Raw genomic sequence first — 23,304 nt, 5'->3', positions numbered from 1 at the left:
TCTCTTCTCTCTGTTAGATATTTCTTCCACTTCAGGTCAACATATATTAGACCTTCTGGATATATTCTCACATTTCTGTCCTGTGCCCTCGCTGTTAATGAAAATTTCCTGTTTTCCTTAGATTGATCTCTTTAGTCTCATCAAAATCTTATTACAGAATTAATTTTAATTATTTTGATAATTATATCTTCAAATTTCTAGAAGCCTTTTTCACTCCAATTATTTATTTTTCCTAGCATTCTGAAGTTGCCTTATGGATAAAATATTCTCCTGAAATTTCCTGAGGATATTTACTTGATTTCTTTTGGTTTTCTTCTCTTCCTCTTAGGTTTCTTAGGAAGGACATACTTGGCTGTTCAGTAGAGAGTGAATGTGATTTTCCTCTGTAGCTGTTGGTCTTTTTTCTTTATAAGTCTCCATCCTAGAGTGCTGCTTGTGGTTTTTGAGTAGATGGATGGAGCCTGTTAATGGCTTTCCTGTAGGATGCCTAGGCATAGCAGGTAGGCAGTTAGGGATCCCTCTAACTGTCAAAGTAATAAGGACTTTGTTTTGGGGATGGAGTTCAATTATTATATCAGGAAATGGTACTATTGTATAATAGTTACTATATTGTAGTGATAATAATAATGGTAAATGTTTTAAAAAATTATTTTATTGTTTTTATTTTAATTCCTGGCTAATACTTTATGAGTCATCAATATACACCATGTGCTTTTTCCAAGTATTTTAGTATTTGAAATCCTTTCATCTTCATGCAGTCTGTTACAGAAATTACAGCATAGAGAGGTCAAGGCTCAAGAAGAGGCTAACTGGCTTTTTAAACCAAGGAGTCTGACTATAGTGCTCATGCTCTTAATCCCTAAACACACTCCCGTTTCAGGAAGAAACTTGTAGAAGATAAACAGTTTTTCAAGAAGGCTATTTTTACTAGCATATTTCTTATTTATAGAAAAGTTAGGTCTCATCACTGAAATATCTTTTAATTCTATCTCCATAGGTACTCACTGACTATGTTTTTGTATATCTTATTGCTGTGAAATTGTATTAGTAGCATGGGTTCTAACTGTGGCCCTTTTACTTACAGTTTATTCCAATGCCTGTCCTGTATGGTGTTTTCCTTTATATGGGAGTTTCCTCATTAAAAGGAATCCAGGCAAGTCTTAAGTAGTTAATGATTTTGTAGAAAAATTTAAACATAATTTAAATTTGCAGAGTGTTTTTATGATGTAGTGATGTATCCTCAACTCTGATATTCTGGGGGGCAGGTTAGCTGGTAACTTTAATTCCACATTTTGCATGTGATTGTGGCTTACTACACATTTTTCCCTCAAGAATGGGATCATGAACTGTTATGATGTTCACCTATTTTTAATCAAAGCCAATGAAAGGCCCTGTAACTATTGATAAAGATAGTAGAGGGGCAGCCAGGGTGGCTCAGTGGTTTAGTGCTGCCTTCAGCCTAGGGCCTGATCCTGGAGACCCGGGATCGAGTCCCACGTCCAGTTCCCTGCATGGAGCCTGCTTCTCCCTCTCCCTGTGTCTCTGCCTCTCTCTCTCTCCTCTCTGTGTTTCTCATGAATAAATAAAATCTTTAAAAAAAAAAAAAAAAGACTAGTAGAATAAAAGGAGGGATGCTGAGGACCAGAATAGTTAGTACTTGCCATCTGTGCAGTGCAATATAGTTCATAAAGCCTAGGACACAAATTATTTTCTGTGCTTCTCAAAATAGCATTGTTAACCAGGAAAGGAAGAAATGCTAATTTTGTCAACTAGGAAACAGAAATAGAGGGAATTATGATGGTTCTTAACCAAGTACACAACAGAGCCAAGGCTAGAACCCAGTGATTTCCCTACTCTATTTGTCTTGTTTATAATACTTCTGGAAAATAGTCTGATAAAATGTACTAAGATCTTGTAAAACATTTGGCTCAGGGTAGCCCTGGTGGCGCAGCGGTTTAGTGCCACCTGCAGCCCAGGGTATGATCCTGGAGACCCAGGATCAAGTCCCACGTCGGGCTCCCTGCATGGGGCCTGCTTCTCCCTCTGCCTGTCTCTGCCTCTCTCTTGCTCTGTGTCTCTCATGAATAAATAAAAAAATAAAATCTTAAAAAAAAAATTTGGCTCATAAAGCACTCTTAACACCATGTGGCCACCTCCTATCATGCAAAGTGTATTTATTGTCTAACATTGCCAGCTAGTGCTGGCAAGACCTCTCAGGAGACAGCATCTTTATTTTTTTTTAGTAGTCCTGGATCTTCCCTCTACTCGTCAAGAAATGATCTCAGTAACTCAATTTTTTTTTCTTTGAAAACTTTATTTTACAGTTTTGTGAGTTTTTACTCCTGGTTTATAAATGAGGAAATTAAAGTTCAAAAAGACCAAGGAATTTGTTCATAGTTTCCTTTTCATTGGGTGAAAAATTAATAATTGTACTTTAGACTATTTTATAGAATTGATAATGTTAGAGTGGGAAAGAACCTTGGAAATTGTTGCTCTTTTATTGTACATATTAGAAGAAAAAGTCGAAGTAAATGACTTGAGTTGATTAGAGTAGGTAAATTCATCTAAAAATTTGAATCCTCCAAATTAAGACATTTTGGTGTGAGTTTTCTGATTAGGTTAATTGCATTAATTTACAATGATTGCCTTGATTTTTGCCCCCTCCTTGGGTCCAGATGTTCTGTACTGAAATATTCTACTATACTATCAGAACATATCAAGAAATTATAGTTTAAATCCCTCAGCATAAATAATACTTTATTGAAAACTTTCTTGCTTTGTTTTGTTTTCCGTTCAATGCACAGTTTTTTGACCGTATAAAATTATTTGGAATGCCTGCTAAGCATCAGCCCGATCTGATATATCTCCGTTACGTGCCTCTCTGGAAGGTCCATATTTTCACAGTCATTCAGCTCACTTGTCTGGTTCTTTTGTGGGTGATAAAAGCTTCAGCTGCCGCAGTAGTTTTCCCCATGATGGTAAGGCTTTTTTCTTTTTTCAGATTTTGTCACTAATTAGTAACACTCCTGTGTGTTTCGACAGTATTTTACTAACGTTCATCTCAGTAGTATAATATAGTAATGTATTAGTAATATTTATATTTGAGAAGGGGAATAGTCTATTTTATGCACCTTAGGTGTTTTGAAATGTGAATTGGCCCTTTTGCAACTATTAAACCAGTTGCTTTAGAAACTGAATTCGCTTGTTATTTTCTACATTTTTGTTTTTTAGCCCTTGGACTATAGAATGCTGTTTTGTATTTTTAAACAACTTTAGAGTTTAGGACGTTTATGGAACAAAGATGATAGCCAGATGTAAAAGAGCAAAGCACCTAGAGCAATATACGTCTTTAATAGAATGCTTCAATACATCTTGCTCAGAAATTAAGAGATCTAGAAGTTAAAAAATAATAAGATTTTAGATGATATTAGTAAGATAGTATCATTCACCAAATTATCACAGAATATTGTATTTTGCAAACAGAGAATACTCATCCTTTTGTAAATTCCATATAACCACTGGTTATATACTTGGCCACAAAGAAAATCTTAAAAAATCAAAAAAATCATAAAAATTATGTGGGTAATATTTCCTGAATACAAATAAATTAAATTACAAATGAATAATGAAAAGCACTAAAAAAATATAAAGTATTTAGACATTAAATGCTGAAATAATCCTAAGTAGAAAACTAAATTTAAAAAGCATTGTAGGTATTGCAGCAGAGAATTTTTAACAAAGTCTGTAAGCTATACCTAAAGTTATATTCATAAGGTGGTTCAAAGTTAGTGTTCCCTATCATCAAATCAACTGCAAATGTTCATCTTTAAATGCTGTTCTTAGGTCATAGGCCATACAAAACAGATAATATCAGATTTAACCCAAAGGCTGTGGTTTGCCTGCCACTGATCTAGAGGAAATGGATTATTTCCATTCTATCTATGCATTTCCAGGAATTAACCCAAAGAGAAACATAAAATCTATGGATTGTATAACTCAGTTGCACACAGGGACTGGAAAAATGGCCAGAGATCTGCCCTTGGATCACAGGCTCCGCTGAATATTAAAGAACAGTTAATTCCAGTACTTCTTAAATTTTTCTAGACCAAAGGAAAAGATGGAAACATCTGCATTTTTTTTTCTCATGAAACACTAGCTAGATCTTAATACCAAAGCCTAATAAACTTGTACAAAAGAATGATGCTGACTTCTTACTTACTAATAGAAGTTCAAAAAAATCTTAGGATATTAACAAGTAAATTTACAGTGTTTCTATAACATATCATGATTAAATAGACTGTGATATAGCAAGCAAGAATTACCAACATAAGTAAAGATAAAAAGACTTACAAAACTGCAGTCATTGTGAATACAAATTTGTAAATGAGTTCTGATATAGGGAAATGTGTACTATTATTGTTATTTAGTGGGAATTGAAGGTTCTAACTGTGATATAAGAATAATACAATATTTGCTATAGGGAAGAGATAACATTATTTGTAGATAATGTGATTATTTGCTTATTCACTCAAGTGACAAAAAAAAAAAAAGACAAACTCTAATAGAATTAAGAATTTTGTTAGAGTGGGTGGTTACAAGAAAACTCATTGGCTTATCAAAAGAAATCCGTGATATGATAGCTCTGGATGCTAGAAGTTTGAAATCAAGGTGTATATGGGGCCATGCTCCCTCTGAAACATGTAAGGAAACCCTTTTTGCCTCTTTCTAGCTTCTGGTGGTTTGCTGAAAATCTTTGGCATTGTGTTGCAACTGTATAACTCCACAAACTGCTACCTTCTCATGTGGTATTCTGTGTATCACTGTGTCTTTATGACCATTTTATGAGGACACTGGACATATTGTATTAGGAACTCCCCCTCCTCCACTGTGACCTTATCTTAATTATATCTCCAACAACCCAATTGCCAAATAAGGTCATATTCTGAGGTACTGGAGGTTAAGATTTCAGTGCATCTTTCTTGAGGGACACAGTTCATTCCATAATAATGTGGAAGTACATAAGATTAAGACCCGAACAAATAGGAAGATAAATTATGTTCTTTGTTTTGCATACTTAGTATATTGTAAAGATGTCCCTTCCAGATATGAATTTTATGTGTTTTATTTGCATTTGTGCTTGTGTGTATGTGGGGAGGATTGTTGGCAGTGTGAACTAGATAATTTTAAAGCTCATAGAGAAAAATTAATGTCAGAGTCATAGATAACATGGATGGTAGAAATGTTCTATGTCTTATTTGGGTATGGGTTCCATGAATATGTACATTTGTCAAGAGTGTCAGACTATATATGTGCTATTTTTCTATTTTATTATATGTAAATTGTTTATTAATGAAAGAATAAAGGTAAGTGAATACCAGAGGAATAACAAAACAAAGATAAGTAAGTATTCCTGGCTGAGTCTGGGGTGAGGGACTTGATTGTTTCTATGCTGGTACCATGCTGTTGATAACTAAATATTTAAAAACTGCTGTCAAGTCAGTGCAGTAACACAGAATGGAATTGGCATGGGAATAAACAAATCAGAAAAATAGACTGAGTCCAAAATTTATCAGAATATATGAGAACCTAACCACTTGAATATCATAAGTGAGTCATTTCATTAAAGGTGATAATTCATCTATGTGGGAAAATTTAGTATATAGTCTTAGAAGATTTGACTGTGTATGGGAGCTACGGTTGCTTCCTTCACCAATACCATCTTCAGAAAATAATCATAAGTGAATTGAAGATTTAAATGTTAAAATGTAGAAGAAAATTTTGAAAAACATTTATATAGTCCAGTGATTGAGGGTAACTTTTCAAAAGAGATAGGGAAACCCAACTGTAAAAGAAAGATAGGTATATTTAACCACATGATAATCAAATGTTTTATGTGAACATAGTAAAGTCAGATTGTGAACTGGGAGAAAGTATTTATAACATGTAAGGCAGATAAAATGTGTCTATCTGAACTACACAGAGTTCTTAAAAATTCATGAATAAAAGTCATAAAAGACATCTGAAAAACCAGACAAAAGATAGTAATAAGGAAAATGGTAAGAACAGGAGAAACCCAAACGACCAATGAGCATTTGAAAACATCTTCAACCTTAGTAGCAGTTAAAGGAAAACAAGTTAAAGTAATGGTATATCTTTTTCACATACATAATTGGAAAGTTTAAACCTTATACTGGCAAATGGGTTCTCTAGTCCATTGCTTAAGATTTTAGAAATTATATCTACTTGGGGGCGCCTGGGTATTTTAGTTGGTTAAGTGTGCTACTCTTTATTTCAACCCAGGCAGGTCACGAGATTGAGCCTCATATTGGTCTCTGTGCTGGACCCATCAACGGAGCCTGCTTAAGATTCTCTCTCTGCCCACTCCTTTCCCCTTCAAAGGAACTCCCCCCCCCCCCCCAAAAAAAAAACTATATCTGCCTATATGATGTATATATTTTAAAGTCATCATAAAAATTAATAGTCTTGTTTTACTTGAAGATACCATGCTTAATCTGCTTTATAATTTTATGCAGAGTACAGGGATTTTTACAGGAAGAGGTTAAGAATGCCATTTCCTTGATATGTTCTCTTTGAACAGGAAGCTTAAAAGATAAATAGGTGACTCAGTTCTTTTGAAATAAGATGATGTATGAAGTGATTTTTTAAAAAAAATTTATTTGAGAGAGAGAGCAAGGGTGGGGCAGAGAGAGACTTTAACATACTCCTTGCTGAACGTGGAGCCCAAGGTGAGGCTTGATCTCATGATCCTGAGATCATGACCTGAGCTGAAACCAAGAGTTATATGCTTAATCAGCTGCACAACCCAGAGGCCCCTGAAGTGATTTTTATTTATTTTTTTTGAAGTGATTTTTAAATAAAATATATGAAGTACTTTTTTGTTATTTATGATTTGATATTTTTTCTCTCTTTAAATGATATAATTTTTAGCCCTGGCTTCATTTTTAGATGTTACTTAATAGTTTCTCCCCCACTCTTTTAAGGTTCTTGCATTAGTCTTTGTACGCAAACTCATGGATCTGTGTTTCACAAAGAGAGAACTTAGTTGGCTTGATGACCTCATGCCAGAAAGTAAGAAAAAGAAAGAAGATGACAAAAAGAAAAAAGAGAAAGAGGTAAAAAGACCAGAATTTTAAATTTACACTTTTCACTTATTATTTAATATTTTGTACCAAGTAGCAGGCACTTTTGTGGTCACTTTACATGAATCAGCTCCTTTAAAACTCCTAAGAACCTTATTTTTATGAAATAAAACCTTAAAAACCTAGACACATTTTAGTGTATATTTTAACAGCATTTTAATAACCTGATATATATTTAATGACAAAAAGGACTTTAAATATCTTTTTGCAAAAAGTACTAATAAACCCTAGTCTTAATGCAGTATTAATGTACCATTAGTTGATTTGTATACAAAGATATACATGAATATTTTCTTCTGAATTTAATTTTTTTGTAAATAACGAGCTCAGTGCTATTCCTCAGTAAGAAGGAAAAGTAGACATTGAACATATGGCATAGATGATTTTATTGATTTTAGTGCCCTACTCATTTTCCCATTAAGAATATTGCTAGAAAATCAGAGATAAGAAAAAGATACACATATTTAAATATTGTGGTCCTGTTTAGAGATCTCAAAATTAATTTTCCCCCTAATTTTTGAGAGAAAGCAACATAATTTATACCTTATTATATTAGTATTTATGAAAATGCACTTATTAAAGCTTTACAATTAGGTTTAATTAAGCCTTGTTGGTATTTTTTTCATAGTTTGGACTGATTAGTTAGTGCTGATTTATGCTAAAATTACTGGTTTTCTGTTTACTTTTTAAGAAAAAATATGACTCTTAAATTAGGATACTAATTGGAATACTAATTTGAATTGAGTTTCCAAAATTTTTAAAAGATTTTTGTTCCCTTTAAAACTAAATTAAACATGTAAATGTTTCTGAGCTTTTGGTGAATTTCCAAATAGGATGCAATTTATTTATAAAATACTGAGGTTAAAATTACCTGTTTATTATTTTCTGTATTGTTAGAATTACGTTAGGTTCAGTGTATACAACAGAAAACAAAAGTAAAGGAGACTGAAACATAAGAGTGTCTGCAGAAACTTCATGTAGAAGTCATGAGAAGAGAAAGTGATGTGATGGCTCGACAGAGTGGTCTGGGCTCCTGTGTTGCTGTCCTCTCACCTCAGCACATGGTTTTGATTCTCAGAATCACCTTATAGATCAAAATGGATGCTGAGCTTGAGCTCTCATGTTAGAGTAGAGGTGGCAGGAGGGCTAAGAAAGCAAAATGGGCTCTCCTCTACTATCCTGTTTTTAAGGAATCTTTCCAGAAATGTCATCCAGTAAATTCCACTTGCTTCTCGTGGCTGCCTGGAACTTCAAGGATTGCTGGGAAATTTAGCCCTGGCTTCATTTTTTTTTTAAATGATTACTTTTTTAAAAGATGGGCATATTGCCATCTATAAATAGTGGGATTTCTAGGGATAAGAAAGAAGAATGTAAATGCTCTCCCAGTCCATCCTACCATGTCCCCAGTAATTATGATGTCATGATTTGGGGTCATATCTCCAATATAAGTTGTTCTCCACCTGGGATAACATTTCTTCTCAGGGTTGATATTTCAGGGTTTGAGACATTTTTGATTGTCACAATTGGATGGGCATCCAGTGGGTAGAAGTCTAGGGTGCTACTAAACATCCTACATATACAGGACTGCCTCTTAACCACAAAGAGTTGTTTGGCCCTAAACGTCAGTATTGCTGAGATTGAGAAATTCTGCCCTTTCCAAAGGAGGCTCTGCTTATATTATGTTGTAATGAAAGCCATCAGATTTCACAAAATTTTATCTTATTATATACTAATAATTGATAAAAATTATGTAGCTAAATTGATTTTAAAACAGTATTAATGATTAACTTAAAGAAATGAAACTTATAACCATTTAAAATTTAGTCATTTTCTTTTGTGCTACCAGTATGTGTTTTTAATAATAGAAGGAATTTTTCAATCAAGGCAAATGTGTTTAAATATATTGTCAGTTTGGGTTTCTAATTCTTGAAGATGTTATATATTAATTGGTCCTCCTGGAAATATTCTGGGAAAAGTAATTTTTTTTGTGTATGTGCTCTGAAGGAAGCTGAACGAATGCTTCAAGCTGATGACGATACTGTGCACCTTCCATTTGAAGGGGGAAGTCTCTTACAAATTCCAGTTAAGGCCCTAAAATACAGGTGAGATAAAACTGTATCTTATAAAATGTATTTTGTATCCACATAAAGTACATGAGTAAGTCATGTGATACTTTGTTAAAGTAGTGATCTCTATTTTTAAAAATAATGACAAAACCAGCATCTGGCATAAAGTCAACTAAAGAGGGTCTTCATGAAATTGAAAAGGAAGTCCCCTCCCAGGTTATAGGCAGGAGTGAAGAAAAGACTGGACTTGGACCAGAGCCTCAAACCAACTTCCATGCCAAGCACACAAGAGTTATTTGTCTTGCATCACTCCTTCTATTTTTAATACTTTTTAAAAAAATATTTTATTCATGAGCAACAGAGAGAGAGAGAGAGAATGGCAGAGACACAGGCAGAGGGAGAAGCAGGCTCCATGCAGGGAGCCTGATGTGGGACTCGATCCCGGGTCTCCAGGATCAGGCCCTGGGCTGAGGCGGCGCTAAACCGCTGAACCACCCGGGCTGCCCGCACTCCTTCTGTTTTAATGAAGTTTAAAATCAGTACAGTACACAAGTCTCAGAATATTCACATTCTCTCCGTAGTATGGCTTTGTCCTTTTTATTAGGCCTGCATCAGTGTGTGCTGGAAAATTAACTCTGTAACTCATTTTCTGATCACCTTCCAAATTGTGATTATGTTTAGAGGCCTTGGAATTCAAAGATGTGACTTGACTATTGGCAGTGAGGGCTCATATTATGAAAAACTGGAGTTCCATATATAGTTTATTATGTAGGACTTTGGTGATTTACATGTAAATTTAAGAACTAAAGACAGCAGTTAATTCTGTCTTTAAACTCCATCTGTGTACTTTTTTGTAGTTTTAAAAAATAAAAACATTATTTATGCATGTATTAGCCATTTCTGATTAGCTGTTGATAGTAGAAAAGTCAGTTTTAGAATGTATATAGCTTCCTTCCCTGACCAGTTAATGGAAAAGGTTTGTTGGTATTTATTAACTTCAATTTTTTTTCATTTTTAATTTTTTTAGTTTTTACAGAGGTCTTCCTAGTTTGATAAATGAATTCATCATGTAATATTCCTGTATACTTTTAACTATTAATTTTCGTCATTGGTATTACTCTGTTTCACCTTTCATGATTTTTCCTCAAATATTTCTTATATACTTTAAGTTAAATGCCAAGTATAGACATCTTAATATACACAACTATAGTGCTCTGCTTTGCTGGATTCTATACATGTTTGCTAAGCAAATTACTTTATTAACTTTGTTGTACTTGAGTATAGGAACTGATGGTTATTAGTGATGCATCAATTTCTAAAGATTATTCGCCATTTAGTTTCTATAGGTCCTGCGTTATTATTTCCTCAGTATGATTATACATGGGCCTTGACAAATTTAAGTGGAATGTGTACTAACATTGTCTGATGTTTAACCAAAAGAATGATTATTTGTATGTTACTTTTGTCTTTTTAAGTGATGACATAGGCCAAGATAAATGCTGCTTCACTTAAAATTTGAATATTTGGAATGCCAGCAATTGGCTGACCTGTTCATCTGTCATAATTTAAAATCTTAATTCGTGTTGGATTGCTTGCCATGATAATGAAATGAGATAATATAGAAAAACATTTGGAAGCTGTAAAACTCCATGAAATAAGAAAGTGATTGATTTAATGTAGACAGATTTTCATTCCCATCTCATTTTATTTTGGGGAAAAACAAAGATGCAATGTCTTTTTAAAAAGATCTTAATTGCTACTAATGGGAAAGTTCTTAGAAGGGGACATTTGAAGCTAGAAAGTGCTTCAGGAATGTCTCTCTCCAGTTGTTTGAAATTGGCAACCAGACACAGAAACATTTATGCAGAGTAGGTAGTTTCAAGTTGGTTGGGTCTGCCATTGTGAATTTGGGTATTCAGATTTTGTGCACTTTAAAAAAAATTGACTTGGTAAAGCACCTTTTCCTAGAGATTCTTCAGTTACCATGTCACATTTCTTTACAGTCTTCTATTTTAAATGACATTTGGATTTAAACGACATTGTGAACAAAGGTAGCACTTTCTACAATGACTGCCATTTATCATGTAGCTGCCGTCACATTTTGAACATAAAGCCTAATTTGACATTTGTATCTGTCACTTCTGTGCATGCAATATTACTCTTTTAGTGAAGAAAAAGAACTTGCAATTATATTTCTGTTAACTTTATAGTACTTTTCATATTACTTGTGACTGTGACCAGGTTGAGGCCAAAATTACTTATGGATATCATCGTTGGATTTGGGGTCTTGAAGGAATTTTGCAATATTTTTTATATACAGGGAATGGTTACATTTATTCCTTACAATGAAAGGACAGTATTTTGTTGTTTTGATTTTGATAAAGTGGATAGAATAACACTGTGACACCAAAAATGTGAATGCCAGCTAAAAGTGATATTTATAAGCCTGTTTTTGTGTTATCTGTTCAGATGTTTTCAGAGCTCTGTTTTTACTTTTGAAGTGTTGCCTTTTCCATCATTCTTTTAAATTATTTTTAAAAGCTATTAAAAACTAGGTTTTTTAAAAAAAATCATAATCTTAGCTTTTCCTTTTATACTTTGGATCTTCGGTTTATGAGATTGAAATTTGTGCCAGTTATAAAAGTCTTCTAATTGATTTGAGCTTGTATTTTTTAATTTATAAGCACATTAATGTATTCTTTTAGGTTATTTCAATAAAACACTTAAGCCAAGATGATCATCTTTGGACATCATTGCCAATCTAATTAATCTTACTCCTAGTTTTAATTATACAGAAAGATGCAATTGCCCATGAGACCTTTATAACAGAACTGTAGAATCCTGATGTTTTGCTAGACCTTGGTTTAAGTGCATGACAAAGAGTTTTCTCAATGCAAAGCTGATGAAGACAAATATTATATAGTTATAGTTAAGAGTGACAATATTAATGCTTTTGCAAGTACTGAATACTAACCAAAAAGTGTATTTGTTCTTCAGTGTCGATCCCTCAGTTGTTAACATATCAGATGAAATGGCCAAAACTGCACAGTGGAAGGCACTTTCCATGAATACTGAGAATGCCAAAGTAACCAGATCTAGCACGAGGTAGCTGTAACTCTTTATGCATTTTCTAACTGTAGCCAATTTTCAGTTGATTTATGGATAGATAGCTTTTTAATAAAACCATTAAATGTAACTCAATTTGCATACGTTATATTCTCAATAAAACAAGCCTTCTTCTCCTCTTCCTTTCATCTGTCTATCCATCATTTTACTGAATACTGGAAATAAGATATAAGTGCTGATAGATTATTTTTTAAATTCATAGGCCTATTTCCAAAAAGAATTTGAGCATTTTGTAATAAAAATGGATATACACATTATGGTGGTATGGATTAAGTATATAAAAGATCAGAAACCATATAAAGAAAGATAATTTCCAGGGATTACATAAATACTCTAAATGAACACTATCTAAGTCATGCTTTCTGATCGTCCAAGAAAAAAAGAGATGATTGTTTTCCTTGTATTGTTTTAGCCTGCCATTTCTTCAGGTGGGGTAAATGTTTTCCTAGAAGATAGTTGGAAGAGAATTTTAATCCATGGGTATAAACGCCATTTGGTTTTATAATGGACCATGTACTCCCTAACAATTCTCTTAACTCCTTTCTTAGATTTCTTGTTAGGAAGCCATTTTTTTCTTTCTTCTACCCTCACTTTAAGGCCTGAAACTAAGTGATTCTAGTTTGATAAGCATTAGTACTTTAATCCCTTGGTGAGTGGAGAAATGAGGTATCCCGTAGGGCACTCAACCATTCATATTCTACAAATACTCTGTGTGCACCTTGTGTCAGACACTGTTGGTATACTCTGGTTGGATATCAGATTGAAACTTCTCTTGGCAAACTGTCACTAACTGCTTTTGATTGATTAGTTATTGTCCATCTGGCCACTGTCTTTTGATAATAATAGGTTAGGTTTTATCCATTGCTTCCCCACCTCTTAGAGCTTTGTTCCTACTTAGATTTTATTATCCTCTCCCTTTTTATTCTTTTCCTTTTCTTTTCTTTTTTTTTTTTTTTTTTGAATCATTAACTTCTGATTCTCTAAGCTGGGCTCTTCCTTTCTTCTGTCTTTGATCTTAAAAGTTTTTAAATTGAACTCTATCATTTTGGTTATTTCATGCAGCTAGAATTTAGCTCAGTGCTCTTTTTATTCTTAGTAATTTTTCATATCTTGTCAGCACTTGTGGCCCAGATTATTAGTATAGTCATGATAAATGTAAAGATACCATTGTCTCTTACATACTTCTGCCTTCCATTTTCATTTTCTGCCCCTCAATTCAAAATCACAGGGGAAGACAATGTTTGGGTTATGTCACTTAACAGAAAGAAATGTTTGGAGGACCTTCCTTCAGTCTTGTCTGGAGAAGGGAGTAAAACCACAGTGTGTTTTTATACTTTTGAAAAGTTTTTTCAGAACAGATATTCATATGTTACAATTAAATCATTTGCTAAATCCATATACATGGAATCATTGTATTTGATATTAACTTGAAACATAGGATATATGTGTTTTGAACTTGTATTTGTGAACCAAGTTTGGGGAGAGAAAGTTTGTAAATCTGTTAAATTTTGCAGGAAATTATTTGATGCTTATCTATACTAACAAAGATCGCTTTTTTAATGGATTTGTCAGTGAGATGTCACGTGCTACAGCTGTTTGTTGAAAACTAATAAGTCAAACTTAGTCACATAATTTTAAGACTAATTTTAAGAAACTGTCCTTCAGTTGTAAGAAAAACATGAATTTCAGTGGCAAACATATCCATTAAAAAAAACTTAAGAATTTTTAATATTTGTCTTTCCAATCAAATTTACTGATATGAAAAGAAAGCAATAAAATAATAGTCATATGTTTATAGTATTAATAGTCATCTCAAAAGGCTTATTATGTATACTGTTGGCCAGTTTTAGAATGTGATTTGTCCATTTTAAAATAATTTATTCTCATTCTTTGTTTTAAATAGCCCTGAGAAACCTGTGAGTGTGAAAATAAATTTTGAAGATGAACCAACAAGGAAATACCTGGATGCTGAAACTTCATTATAGAATTGAACCAAGAGGAATTATATATATAGCTATACAGATATATATATGTATATATATATAAAATGTGTGTATTTCATGTCACTATATATGACAATATTGTATGTCATGCTGTTTATGCATGACTACTGGGTTTTTTGAAGTAGTGTCTGAAGTTTGTTAGGAACACCATGGAGACTGTGTATAAAATGAAATGGTCTCTTAGAAATGAGGTACATGGTTCTTACTCTTCAAATATTTATTCTGTTGGAAAAAAATTTTTCTGTTCTGCAGTAGAGAGGTGTGGGGAAATGTATTTAATTTACTTTTCCTTTAAATCTATTTGTCCATCAGTGGTAATTCATACCAACTGTTAGTGATGTACGTTGTCCATATATTTATAACTTTAACTTGAGTTACTAAAAATTTTTGCATATTATTTCACTTCTGTTAGTTCTTTATGGGAAGAACAGGGAATCTTTATGCCAGTGCTGTGGGACAAATGGTGACATGTCATGGCTTCTCAGTGTGTTTGTTTCATTTATGCAGATGTCCATCTTGTTTCACAAGAAGTTTAGAACAGTAGAAGAAGATAGAACAGTAGAAACTTTCTAGATAAGAACTATTGCTTTTTGATCTTTATGTTTTTAAAATTTATTTTAAATCTTAAAACTTTCACATCTAGGTTCCTATTCTGATAGACAAGTGAAATTGCAGGTGATTTTGTAAATTTAGCCCCATACCAGTCATAACTTTATGGATTTTAGAGGCTGTAAATTGCCACTTGCTAGTAGTTAAATTTTGTTGCCTTTTGTAGATTTTTTTTTCTGAATCCTAATGCTTTATAAGAGCCCAGAATGCCCACTCTGCTCTCTGCCTTTGCTGTCTTTTTCTTAAAATATGATTTAGTTTATATCAGGTTCAAGTTCTTGATTATTTTTCTATTACAAATAATATTAAATAATCAGGAGTCAGAATTCTTTTATGGGTTTATGATCAGTATTACTTTATTCTAAAGAATTACCTTTCATTTTCTTGTTTACGTTGTTACTCTTTCTATCATATAGATAATATTTAATAGATTGTTATCTGTGATTTCATTTTAAACTATTTTATTTATTTTAATTGATATGATACTTTATATAAACATTTGAAAAGGTAACAAATACAGAGTAATTTAAATTGTTAATGTAAATAGTTGGTGCTCACTTGCATTTATGGTTTATTATCTTTGAAAGCAGTTGACAGATTTTACATCTTTGCTATAAAGCACTGCCATATTTGTATTTTAAAAGGAATTTAGACATTTTATGTATAGCTCAGATGGCATCCTTTCTAGTTTATGTTAGCATTTCTTTCTTAGTTTCTGCTTTTCTGAGCTGTCTTTTTAACTTCTAGCAAATCTTTTTAGTCATCTTTTATATACTCTTAGCTCTACATAAAATAAACAAATGTTCTTGTTAAGCCTGTAGGACTGGATGAATGGGGTTGTGAAAGTGATTTGGCAAGAGGATAATTTACAAAAACCAAATGAGTATTGAGAAGCCACAGAAATACTGAAATTGTGACATGAATATTAGGATGAAAATTTTAATGAAATTCCAGTGCTCCCTTTAATCATTTCTAATTAAAGTACAAAAGTATGAACAACTGATCTTATAGAGGATCAGGAGGAATGCCAAAAGCTGATATTTTAGCAATTCTGAAGTGTTTTTAATCCATTCTTAACTACTTGGTAGCTGAGGTAGTTCCCCCATCTGAGACCATATTGTCAGATTTTAGTTAAAATAAAGGATTCGACTTCTGTCTCAAATGAGAAGTTGACAGTGTAACATGCTACTTTTCTTTAGAAAATGGAGTTGGCATCATTTGGTACTGCCTGAAAAAGAGTTAGACTCTATTGGCAATTGATAATTGAGTATTACCCACGGTGCTTATTATTCTTTATGAACTTCCATTGAAATAATTCCTATTTATCCATGGCAGCATAATCATTTCCAAAGACCCCAGTATTTGCTGCTATATTTTGTAAACTCCTCCGATGTTCCTGAACAAGGGGATTTCTTCACATCGTTTCTTTGTGTCTGGACATCATAGGGTTAACAAATGTGCTCATTTTACAGGAAGGATTTTAAAATTTAAAGAAAACTACCTGGGATCATAGTGTTTCTGTGATTTTTATTTAATTATGTATAGTAATTGTCCAGTGCCAGAAAAACCATGACTTGCAAAATACTTTGCACTCAAAATGTTTTTACTGTTTTTGTTAATGGCTTCTGCTTTCTTTTGACTACTTGACTTACAAAATAATCTGATATGACTACTCCATTGAAGAGCAAAGGTAACTCATGTTTATTAAGTAATTAATTGCTTGTTCTACATGGTTATGATATTTTTCCATTATTTTTGAAAAATAACAATCATGGATAGTGTTCATTGCAAGAAAGTGAAAAATATAATTTACTACATATATAAATTTTTAAATGTTGCCTTAAATAGGTGTAAATGAGCAGTAGTAATTGCAATGTACTGATTTACCTCAAGGTGCAAAATAATTAAACCTGTACATATTCCATTTACAAAATAAATTAATATAAACAGCCCTGCACTTTCTTAGATGCCTTGGTTTCCAGGATGGAGCTTAGTGCTACTGAATACCCTGGCTACAGAGCCACCTCAGGATATTCTTCTCTCCACCCTATTTTATTTATTTATAGATGTCTGTTTACAGAGACTATGATAAATCCTGATGTTGACCATCTGAAATTTACCTTCTTTTGGATGCTATTTCACTCTAAAATAGCAGCTTTTGAGAAAACAATGAGCTAATAACTTCCTTATGATAAAAGGATGATGCTGTATTTTCTCTTATAATATTAGATATGCTGAAGTGAAGCACACAGTCTTTCTAGTGTGTGTGTGTGTGTGTGTGTGTGTGAGAGAGAGAGAGAGAGAGAGACAATGTTGTTAAAAATCTTAAATTTCTTCAGTTGTTGAAAAAAGCTGTGGCGTATCAATGTTCATATTTGCCAAGTCTTTGTAAAACATGGAGGACAAACTTTATGTGCTAATGCATGTATTTATAAGGCAGGGTTTCTTTACCACTCAAAATTACTAATTTTTGTTTTCTCTCTCCAAAAAGCATTTCTGTTTCTTCTTCATACTTCAGGTTTATGTATGTGTATATATTAGCTTTCTAAGTTTTTTCCTTTCACAAAGACAGGTTCAACATTCTGTAATGTAAAATGGTTTCTGAAACTGAGGTATTACACCAGAGCTTGCTGTTTTTCAAGTATCATATCATGTACATTGATTCTGTAAATGTGCTCAACAGTTTTGACATGTGAATCCTGTTTTAAAGTGCTCAGATTTTGGATGTGTAAGCCATTGATATAACATTGTAATTCAAAAATGTTTAAATTAAATAACTTAATGCTTTAAATTTATTTATGTAGATGACATCATTGTTATCATATATAATACAAATATGTGAAATGTCTTCTGGTTTAGTACAACAATTATTTATTTTTTAGAAAGTAAGCTTAAAGATTTTAAGGACATTGAAAATTTAAAATAGTGTTCAAAATTCAAAATTTGGCAATTTTAATGTTAAGTTGGATCTTTTCTAACATATCAAAAGTAATATAAGTATCAATAATAGGAAAACATATAGTTGGAAATGGAATCATCTAAAGATCATTTTTAAAGTTTAATTTAATTAGCACATACTGACTTCTGCAGTTTTAGTAATTGTTAAACCCCAGTGGCTTTTTAATCAGATTTTTGTGCATTGATTTTTGTGTTGTGGCTTTTTCTTCTGTTGCTTTAATATTAAAAATCTGGGGTTTTTTTTGTTTGTTTTTGTAGGGGGGTTATCTTCCAATGTTTACTATGTTTGAATAAATAGAAATTGAATTTTATTGTTCATTTATATAATATTTGATAGCTTGGTATAATTTCACAGTACAGTTCTAATTTTTATGACTTTTATAATTACAATGATAATATTTTTTTTGTAATAAAATCCAAGGTAAATTAAACATTTAAAATGTAGAACTGGTATTTTTCATTTATATGAAGTACAAGTCTCTACCAAGTCTATAATGTGAACAATCCTGCCTTTCAAATTTGTTTCATAATTGTTAGAAGAAAACTATTTTTTAGAGATGTTATTGAAGTTGAAAGAGCAATAAAAGTCTACTGAATTAGTTGTTTGGATATTGTCTCTACTTTGTACTTTATTAGGATTGCTGCATATCTTTCTCATGCAGAGGGATGGAGGATGAAGGAAAATAGGTGATTCCAAATATTCATATCCTTCAGTAAGGAAATAGAGAAGATGAAACAAAATATTGTGTGTTTCGAAATGACTTTTTAATAAATAATAAATAAGAGTTAAGAAATTTCGAAATTAAAGCCCTTTAAGAGTAGACTGGCCCATTATTCTCCCTATAATAAGACACAGCTTCTGATGTCCTACCGTGAACTTGATAGCCTTTAGGAGTGAGAAAGGTGCTTAGGGCTTTAGAAATTTCATCTGAAAGTTTTCTTACATTTACTTTAGGAAAAAGTTTTTTGTCAATTTTTTATTCCCGTCTATAGCTTTTGAGTTTTTTGTTTTTTCTGTAGGAGAAGGTAAGAAGAAAGGAGATCTTACTCATTTTGTTTTATCTTGCTCATTAAGGCATATCTGATGTCTTGAGTGTCAGTTCTTTCTATGGTTAACCTTTACATTTCTACCTTTTAGGCTTTGAATGAGAACATTCCTGACTGGAAGACCTTTCTTTCGGTTTTCTCTGTTCTTTCAAGACTCCATTTCAGTTCTTCTTTTCCTTCAAATTGTTCTCAGCCTTCTGCTGATCGTCTACCAAATCATTCTCATTCCTCTAGTGAAAGCACATGTGCTTGTGTGTGTAAATACCCTTTTTTTGGTATCTTAGAAATTTGGGGAAGTGATTTTGTCCTTTTGTTAATCCTGGAAGTTTACACCTATTTTGGTACCTGTTTAAATTACTTTTATTTGTTCTTTATGTTATAGTTCAGGCATTCTACGTTTTGCTTTTGAACTCTATAATTTACAGTCTGTGAAATCATCTCAGCATAGTAAAAGGGGTATTGGAAAACATGGAAAGGGGATGGATGTTAGGTCTTTCAAGTTTGGGTCCTACCACATAAGCCATGAACTTAAGGCAAGCATGACCCTTTGGGGGGGCATGGGTCATTATCACATTGCAGACAACAACATGGATCCTTACCAGGTAAAGAGGATAGCTCTCTTCTTCCCAAGAGGCAAGTGTTCTTTATGCTTAATCTTCTATGCAACTTCCACTTCTATTCTGGAAAGGCCAAAACATTAGCTTAACATTTTGTTGAGAAAGACAAAGAGGGGAAGCACATTCAATATTCTGATGAAGGAAAGGAGTTCAGTGGAATCATTTTTGTCTCACTGCTAAATATTTAAAATGTCTTTAAGAGAAGACCTTTTCAACTCCACATTATTCAACTTATGTTTTCTGATTAGTAACATTAATCCTGCTAGGCTTTATGTTCTCTGAAGTTTAATTAGTTCTGTTACATTTATCTGAGTGACTTTCATTTCCCCCTTCTCTGTTTCCAAAATGGGACCTACCTTGTTCTTGTAGGTTAGAATATATATTTTTAATTACCCAACCTCAAGTGTGGTTATCCCATTGAGCCTACTTTTCGTTATTATTTAAAAAGAAACATCAGGGAATAGTTCATTGTAAGCATTTTAAATCAAGTTTTGGGAGATGTAGTCACTGTACTAATTGCCACACTGGTGGCCTTTTTGAGCAATATTAAGATGAGATCAAGTAGGCCCTATACTTGAAGAAATACGGTGCATCAGTGTGGTTAAGACTAGGCTCTAGACTGAAACCACATAGGTTCTACCTATGCAGAACTGTGTACCTTATATCCGCCTCTACCATTTACTAGCTGTGCCAGTAACTAGCTGGGCAACGTAGAAAACTTACTGTGCCTCCATTTTCAATTCTAAACCAGAATGAAAAGTCATGACTACCAGATGACATTGTGGAATAGTGTCTGGCATAAAATGAGCATGGATATTTTTCATTTTTTAAAGCTTCATAATGTGACTCCTTAAGACTTTGATGCAGTTCGAAAAAAAATTTTTTTTTCAAGAAGCTTCAGACCTTCACAAAAAGAGACTTGCCTATGCTAAGTGAACCGGATAGATGTCTTAAATGCCCAGTCACTTTTATTTTCACAACTCTATTCTCATTGAGGTGTGCAGTGCACTTGAGTGACTGAAAATGTGTTCACACTATATGAAAGCTCTGTAGCGTTGATCCTTTCAAACGAATGTCTGGGAGATTTTTAGTCCATAACAGATCTTGAAACTAAGCACGAGATGAAACAGTTCTTCCTCACCCGTTTTATTTCAAATGCTAAAAGTTGCGCACACGAAGTCCAGAAAAAGCCACAGGGCTTAGGAAACCTGTCCTCGGGCTAGTAGCCCCAGGTCGGAGTGAGCTGGCCTGGTAGCCCCAGGTCCGAGGGAGCGGCCCGGTGGCCCAGGTCGGAGAGAGCCGGCCCGGCGGCTCCAGGTGCGGGGGAGCTGGCCCGGTGGCCCCAGGTCCGAGGGAGCGGGCCGAGCGGCCCCAGGTCGGAGGGAGCGGGCCCGGCAGCTCCAGGTGCGGGTGAGCTGGCCCGGTGGCCCCAGGTCCGAGGGAGCCGGCCCGGCGGCTCCAGTCGGAGGGAGCCGGCCCGGCAGCTCCAGGTCCGGGTGAGCCGGCCCGGTGGCCCCAGGTCGGAGGGAGCGGGCCCGGCAGCCCCAGGTCCGAGGGAGCCGGCCCAAGCAAGGTCCTACGGCCCACCTCCCGCCGCCCGGGCTTGCAGCCTTGGGGCCAGAAGCTGCGCGTTCTGCGGTTGCCACGGCAACGCCGCGGCAGGCGTCACCCGTCGCTATGGCGCCCGGCACGCCGCAGCACGGCCCTTCCTGATTGGCCGAGGCGCGCCGGCGAGGCGGAAGAAGAGCCGCCGCCATTGGCTCAGGCAGCGCCGGTTGGTGGCCTGAAGCAGGGTTTGACTGTACCAACGGCGCAGCAGGCGGCGGTGTCCCCGGGGTGGAGGGGACGCGGAGGGGACGCGGAGGGGACGCGGAGGGGCGCCCCGATCCGGAGCCGCGGGTGGCAGCAGCAGAAAGGATGAGGAGGCAGGTTTAGGAGTTGGCCTGGAGGAGGGCCCTCCCTCGGGCGCGGTGAGTGGGCGGGAGCGGGCGTCCCCCTGCGCCGCGCGCGGCGGGAGGCGGGGGCTCCCGGGAGAGGCCGGTCCCGGGGGCAGCCCCGAGGCCTGCGGGCGCCGCTTCCTCGCCGGGGCGCTGCGGCCGAGCGCGGGCTGTCGCGGGTCGGGGGTCGCCGCGAGTCTGCCTCCGGCGGAAGGGGTGGGCAGGCGCCGTCAGCGTGTTCCTGGCCCTCTCAGTTCGGGGAAGGAATTCTTTTGCCTACGTGGAGCGTGAGTGTGTCTCTTCCCTCTTGTCCGATACCCCTGCAGCCTCGTTGGTGAAAGTCTTTATGGGCGTCGCTTTTCTGCCTCCCCTTCTGCGAGGCTGCTTTGACTGCCCCTCCGCCCTCCTGCACCACGTGGGTGAGCCTGTCCCCTTCCAGCCTTCACGCGTCGCGTGTCTGCCTATGGCTGGAAAGCCGCCACCTCCAGCCCACGCTGCTCCACGAAGCGCCAGACCCCCAAATCCAACCGCCAGTCACCTCCACACTTCAGGTGTGCAACCCCAAAGGCTAGCTCCTTCCACCCCCGCCAGACTGCCTCACCCTTGGATTCCCTATCTGGGGCAGACCTATCCACTCAGTTACCAAAATCACATTCCAGGCAGGGTCTCTGACACCACCTCTTGTGCATCTCCATCAGTTACCGAGCCTGCCCCTTCTTACTAGCTGTCATACCAATTCCCACATCATCGTCTCCGTTCTCGGTGTATTGTAATTTCCACCAGTCCGTTGGTTAAATTCAGCACCCATCCAGGTCCCTGGTTCCAGTCGGGCCCTATCTCATCCGTTTTCCCCGAGAGTTAGGATCTTTCTAAAAAACAAATGATAGCATTTCGTTCCCTGCAAAGATTCTCTGTTATCTTACTCCAGACTCTTTAGTTGGGCCTTCCATCAGCATTACCAATTTGTTCATTCCCAGAACATGCCACACTCTTTCCCCTGTGTGGTAATTGTGCCTGTTGTTCACACTGCCCACAGTGGACTCCACTTTTTGCACCCTCCCCACCCCTGTTCTCTCTCCGTAGTCTTTCGCTATGCGTTGCCTCTTTACTTTTCTATTCCCTTCTCTAGACACTCTTTGTGAAGGCAGAGGCTATGTTTGTCTCACTCGGCATTTGTTGTATTTCTCACAGTAACTTCCTTATAGCAGGGGCTATAACAGATATTGGTTAATCGAATGGATCTCTAAAATGGGAAGTCATTGTTTTTCATCATGTCCTTTTTCAGGTTCCAGAAAAGTCGGAAGTAATTTCTGGCCAATGAAGCTTTTGCTTATAAAATATGAATGTTGAATTTGTAGATTTTGCTTAGATTTCAAGACCCTTAGTAATTGGAAACTACTTCAACTCAGAGTCTATCTGCATAATCATTATGATGGTAGTTGTTATTACATGGCACAAATTTCAAGCAGGAAACAGAGAGTACAGTGTAGGTTGCAGGAGAAAGGCTTTGGAGTCAGAGATACATGGATTTGAATCCTGGCTTCTGCATTTTAGTTCAGTGGCCCACAGCAAATTACTTAGTCTCCAATAAGCGTCTTTATTTGTACAATGGGCTGATAATAGCACCTATCTCATCTGATTATCTTAAAGACTAAATCTGCACAATTCATATCAAATTCACAGTACCTTATACTTAGTAAATTTTCATATGTTTAAAAAATCAAAATACAAGGATGTTTGTAGCAGTTTTATTCACAATTGTCAATATTTGCAAACAATTG

General features: G+C 35.6%; 2 protein-coding genes across 19 annotated transcripts in view; both read left to right on the top strand.

The window, feature by feature from the left end:
• Positions 1-18,531, top strand: part of SLC4A7 (solute carrier family 4 member 7) — a 109,871-nt gene extending 91,340 nt beyond the window's left edge. For 4 of the 6 annotated variants that reach the window (XM_072793030.1, XM_072793029.1, XM_072793033.1 and 1 more), the window contains 6 exons: positions 1,085-1,153; positions 2,805-2,978; positions 7,002-7,133; positions 9,165-9,262; positions 12,224-12,331; positions 14,256-18,531. In XM_072793030.1, coding sequence (XP_072649131.1) covers positions 1,085-1,153; positions 2,805-2,978; positions 7,002-7,133; positions 9,165-9,262; positions 12,224-12,331; positions 14,256-14,337 — 663 coding nt within the window. In that variant the 3' untranslated portion in view covers positions 14,338-18,531. The remainder of the gene's footprint in view (positions 1-1,084; positions 1,154-2,804; positions 2,979-7,001; positions 7,134-9,164; positions 9,263-12,223; positions 12,332-14,255) is intronic. The other 2 variants (XM_072793031.1, XM_072793034.1) reach the window with 1 other exon arrangement.
• Positions 18,532-21,344: 2,813 nt separating this feature from the next.
• The window catches only part of NEK10 (NIMA related kinase 10), a 222,816-nt gene continuing 220,856 nt past the window's right edge, over positions 21,345-23,304 (top strand). For 5 of the 13 annotated variants that reach the window (XM_072793045.1, XM_072793044.1, XM_072793043.1 and 2 more), the window contains exon 1: positions 21,393-21,556. The gene's annotated coding sequence lies outside the window, so the exon portion shown is untranslated. Of the gene's footprint in view, positions 21,557-21,674; positions 21,811-21,900; positions 22,075-23,304 lie in introns of those variants that run through there. The other 8 variants (XR_012015023.1, XM_072793047.1, XM_072793042.1 and 5 more) reach the window with 6 other exon arrangements.

This window comes from Canis lupus, chromosome 22, assembly GCF_048164855.1.
Source record: "Canis lupus baileyi chromosome 22, mCanLup2.hap1, whole genome shotgun sequence".
In the NCBI taxonomy this organism is placed as follows: Eukaryota; Metazoa; Chordata; class Mammalia; order Carnivora; family Canidae; genus Canis; species Canis lupus.
This window is presented reverse-complemented; position numbering and strand designations above follow the sequence as displayed.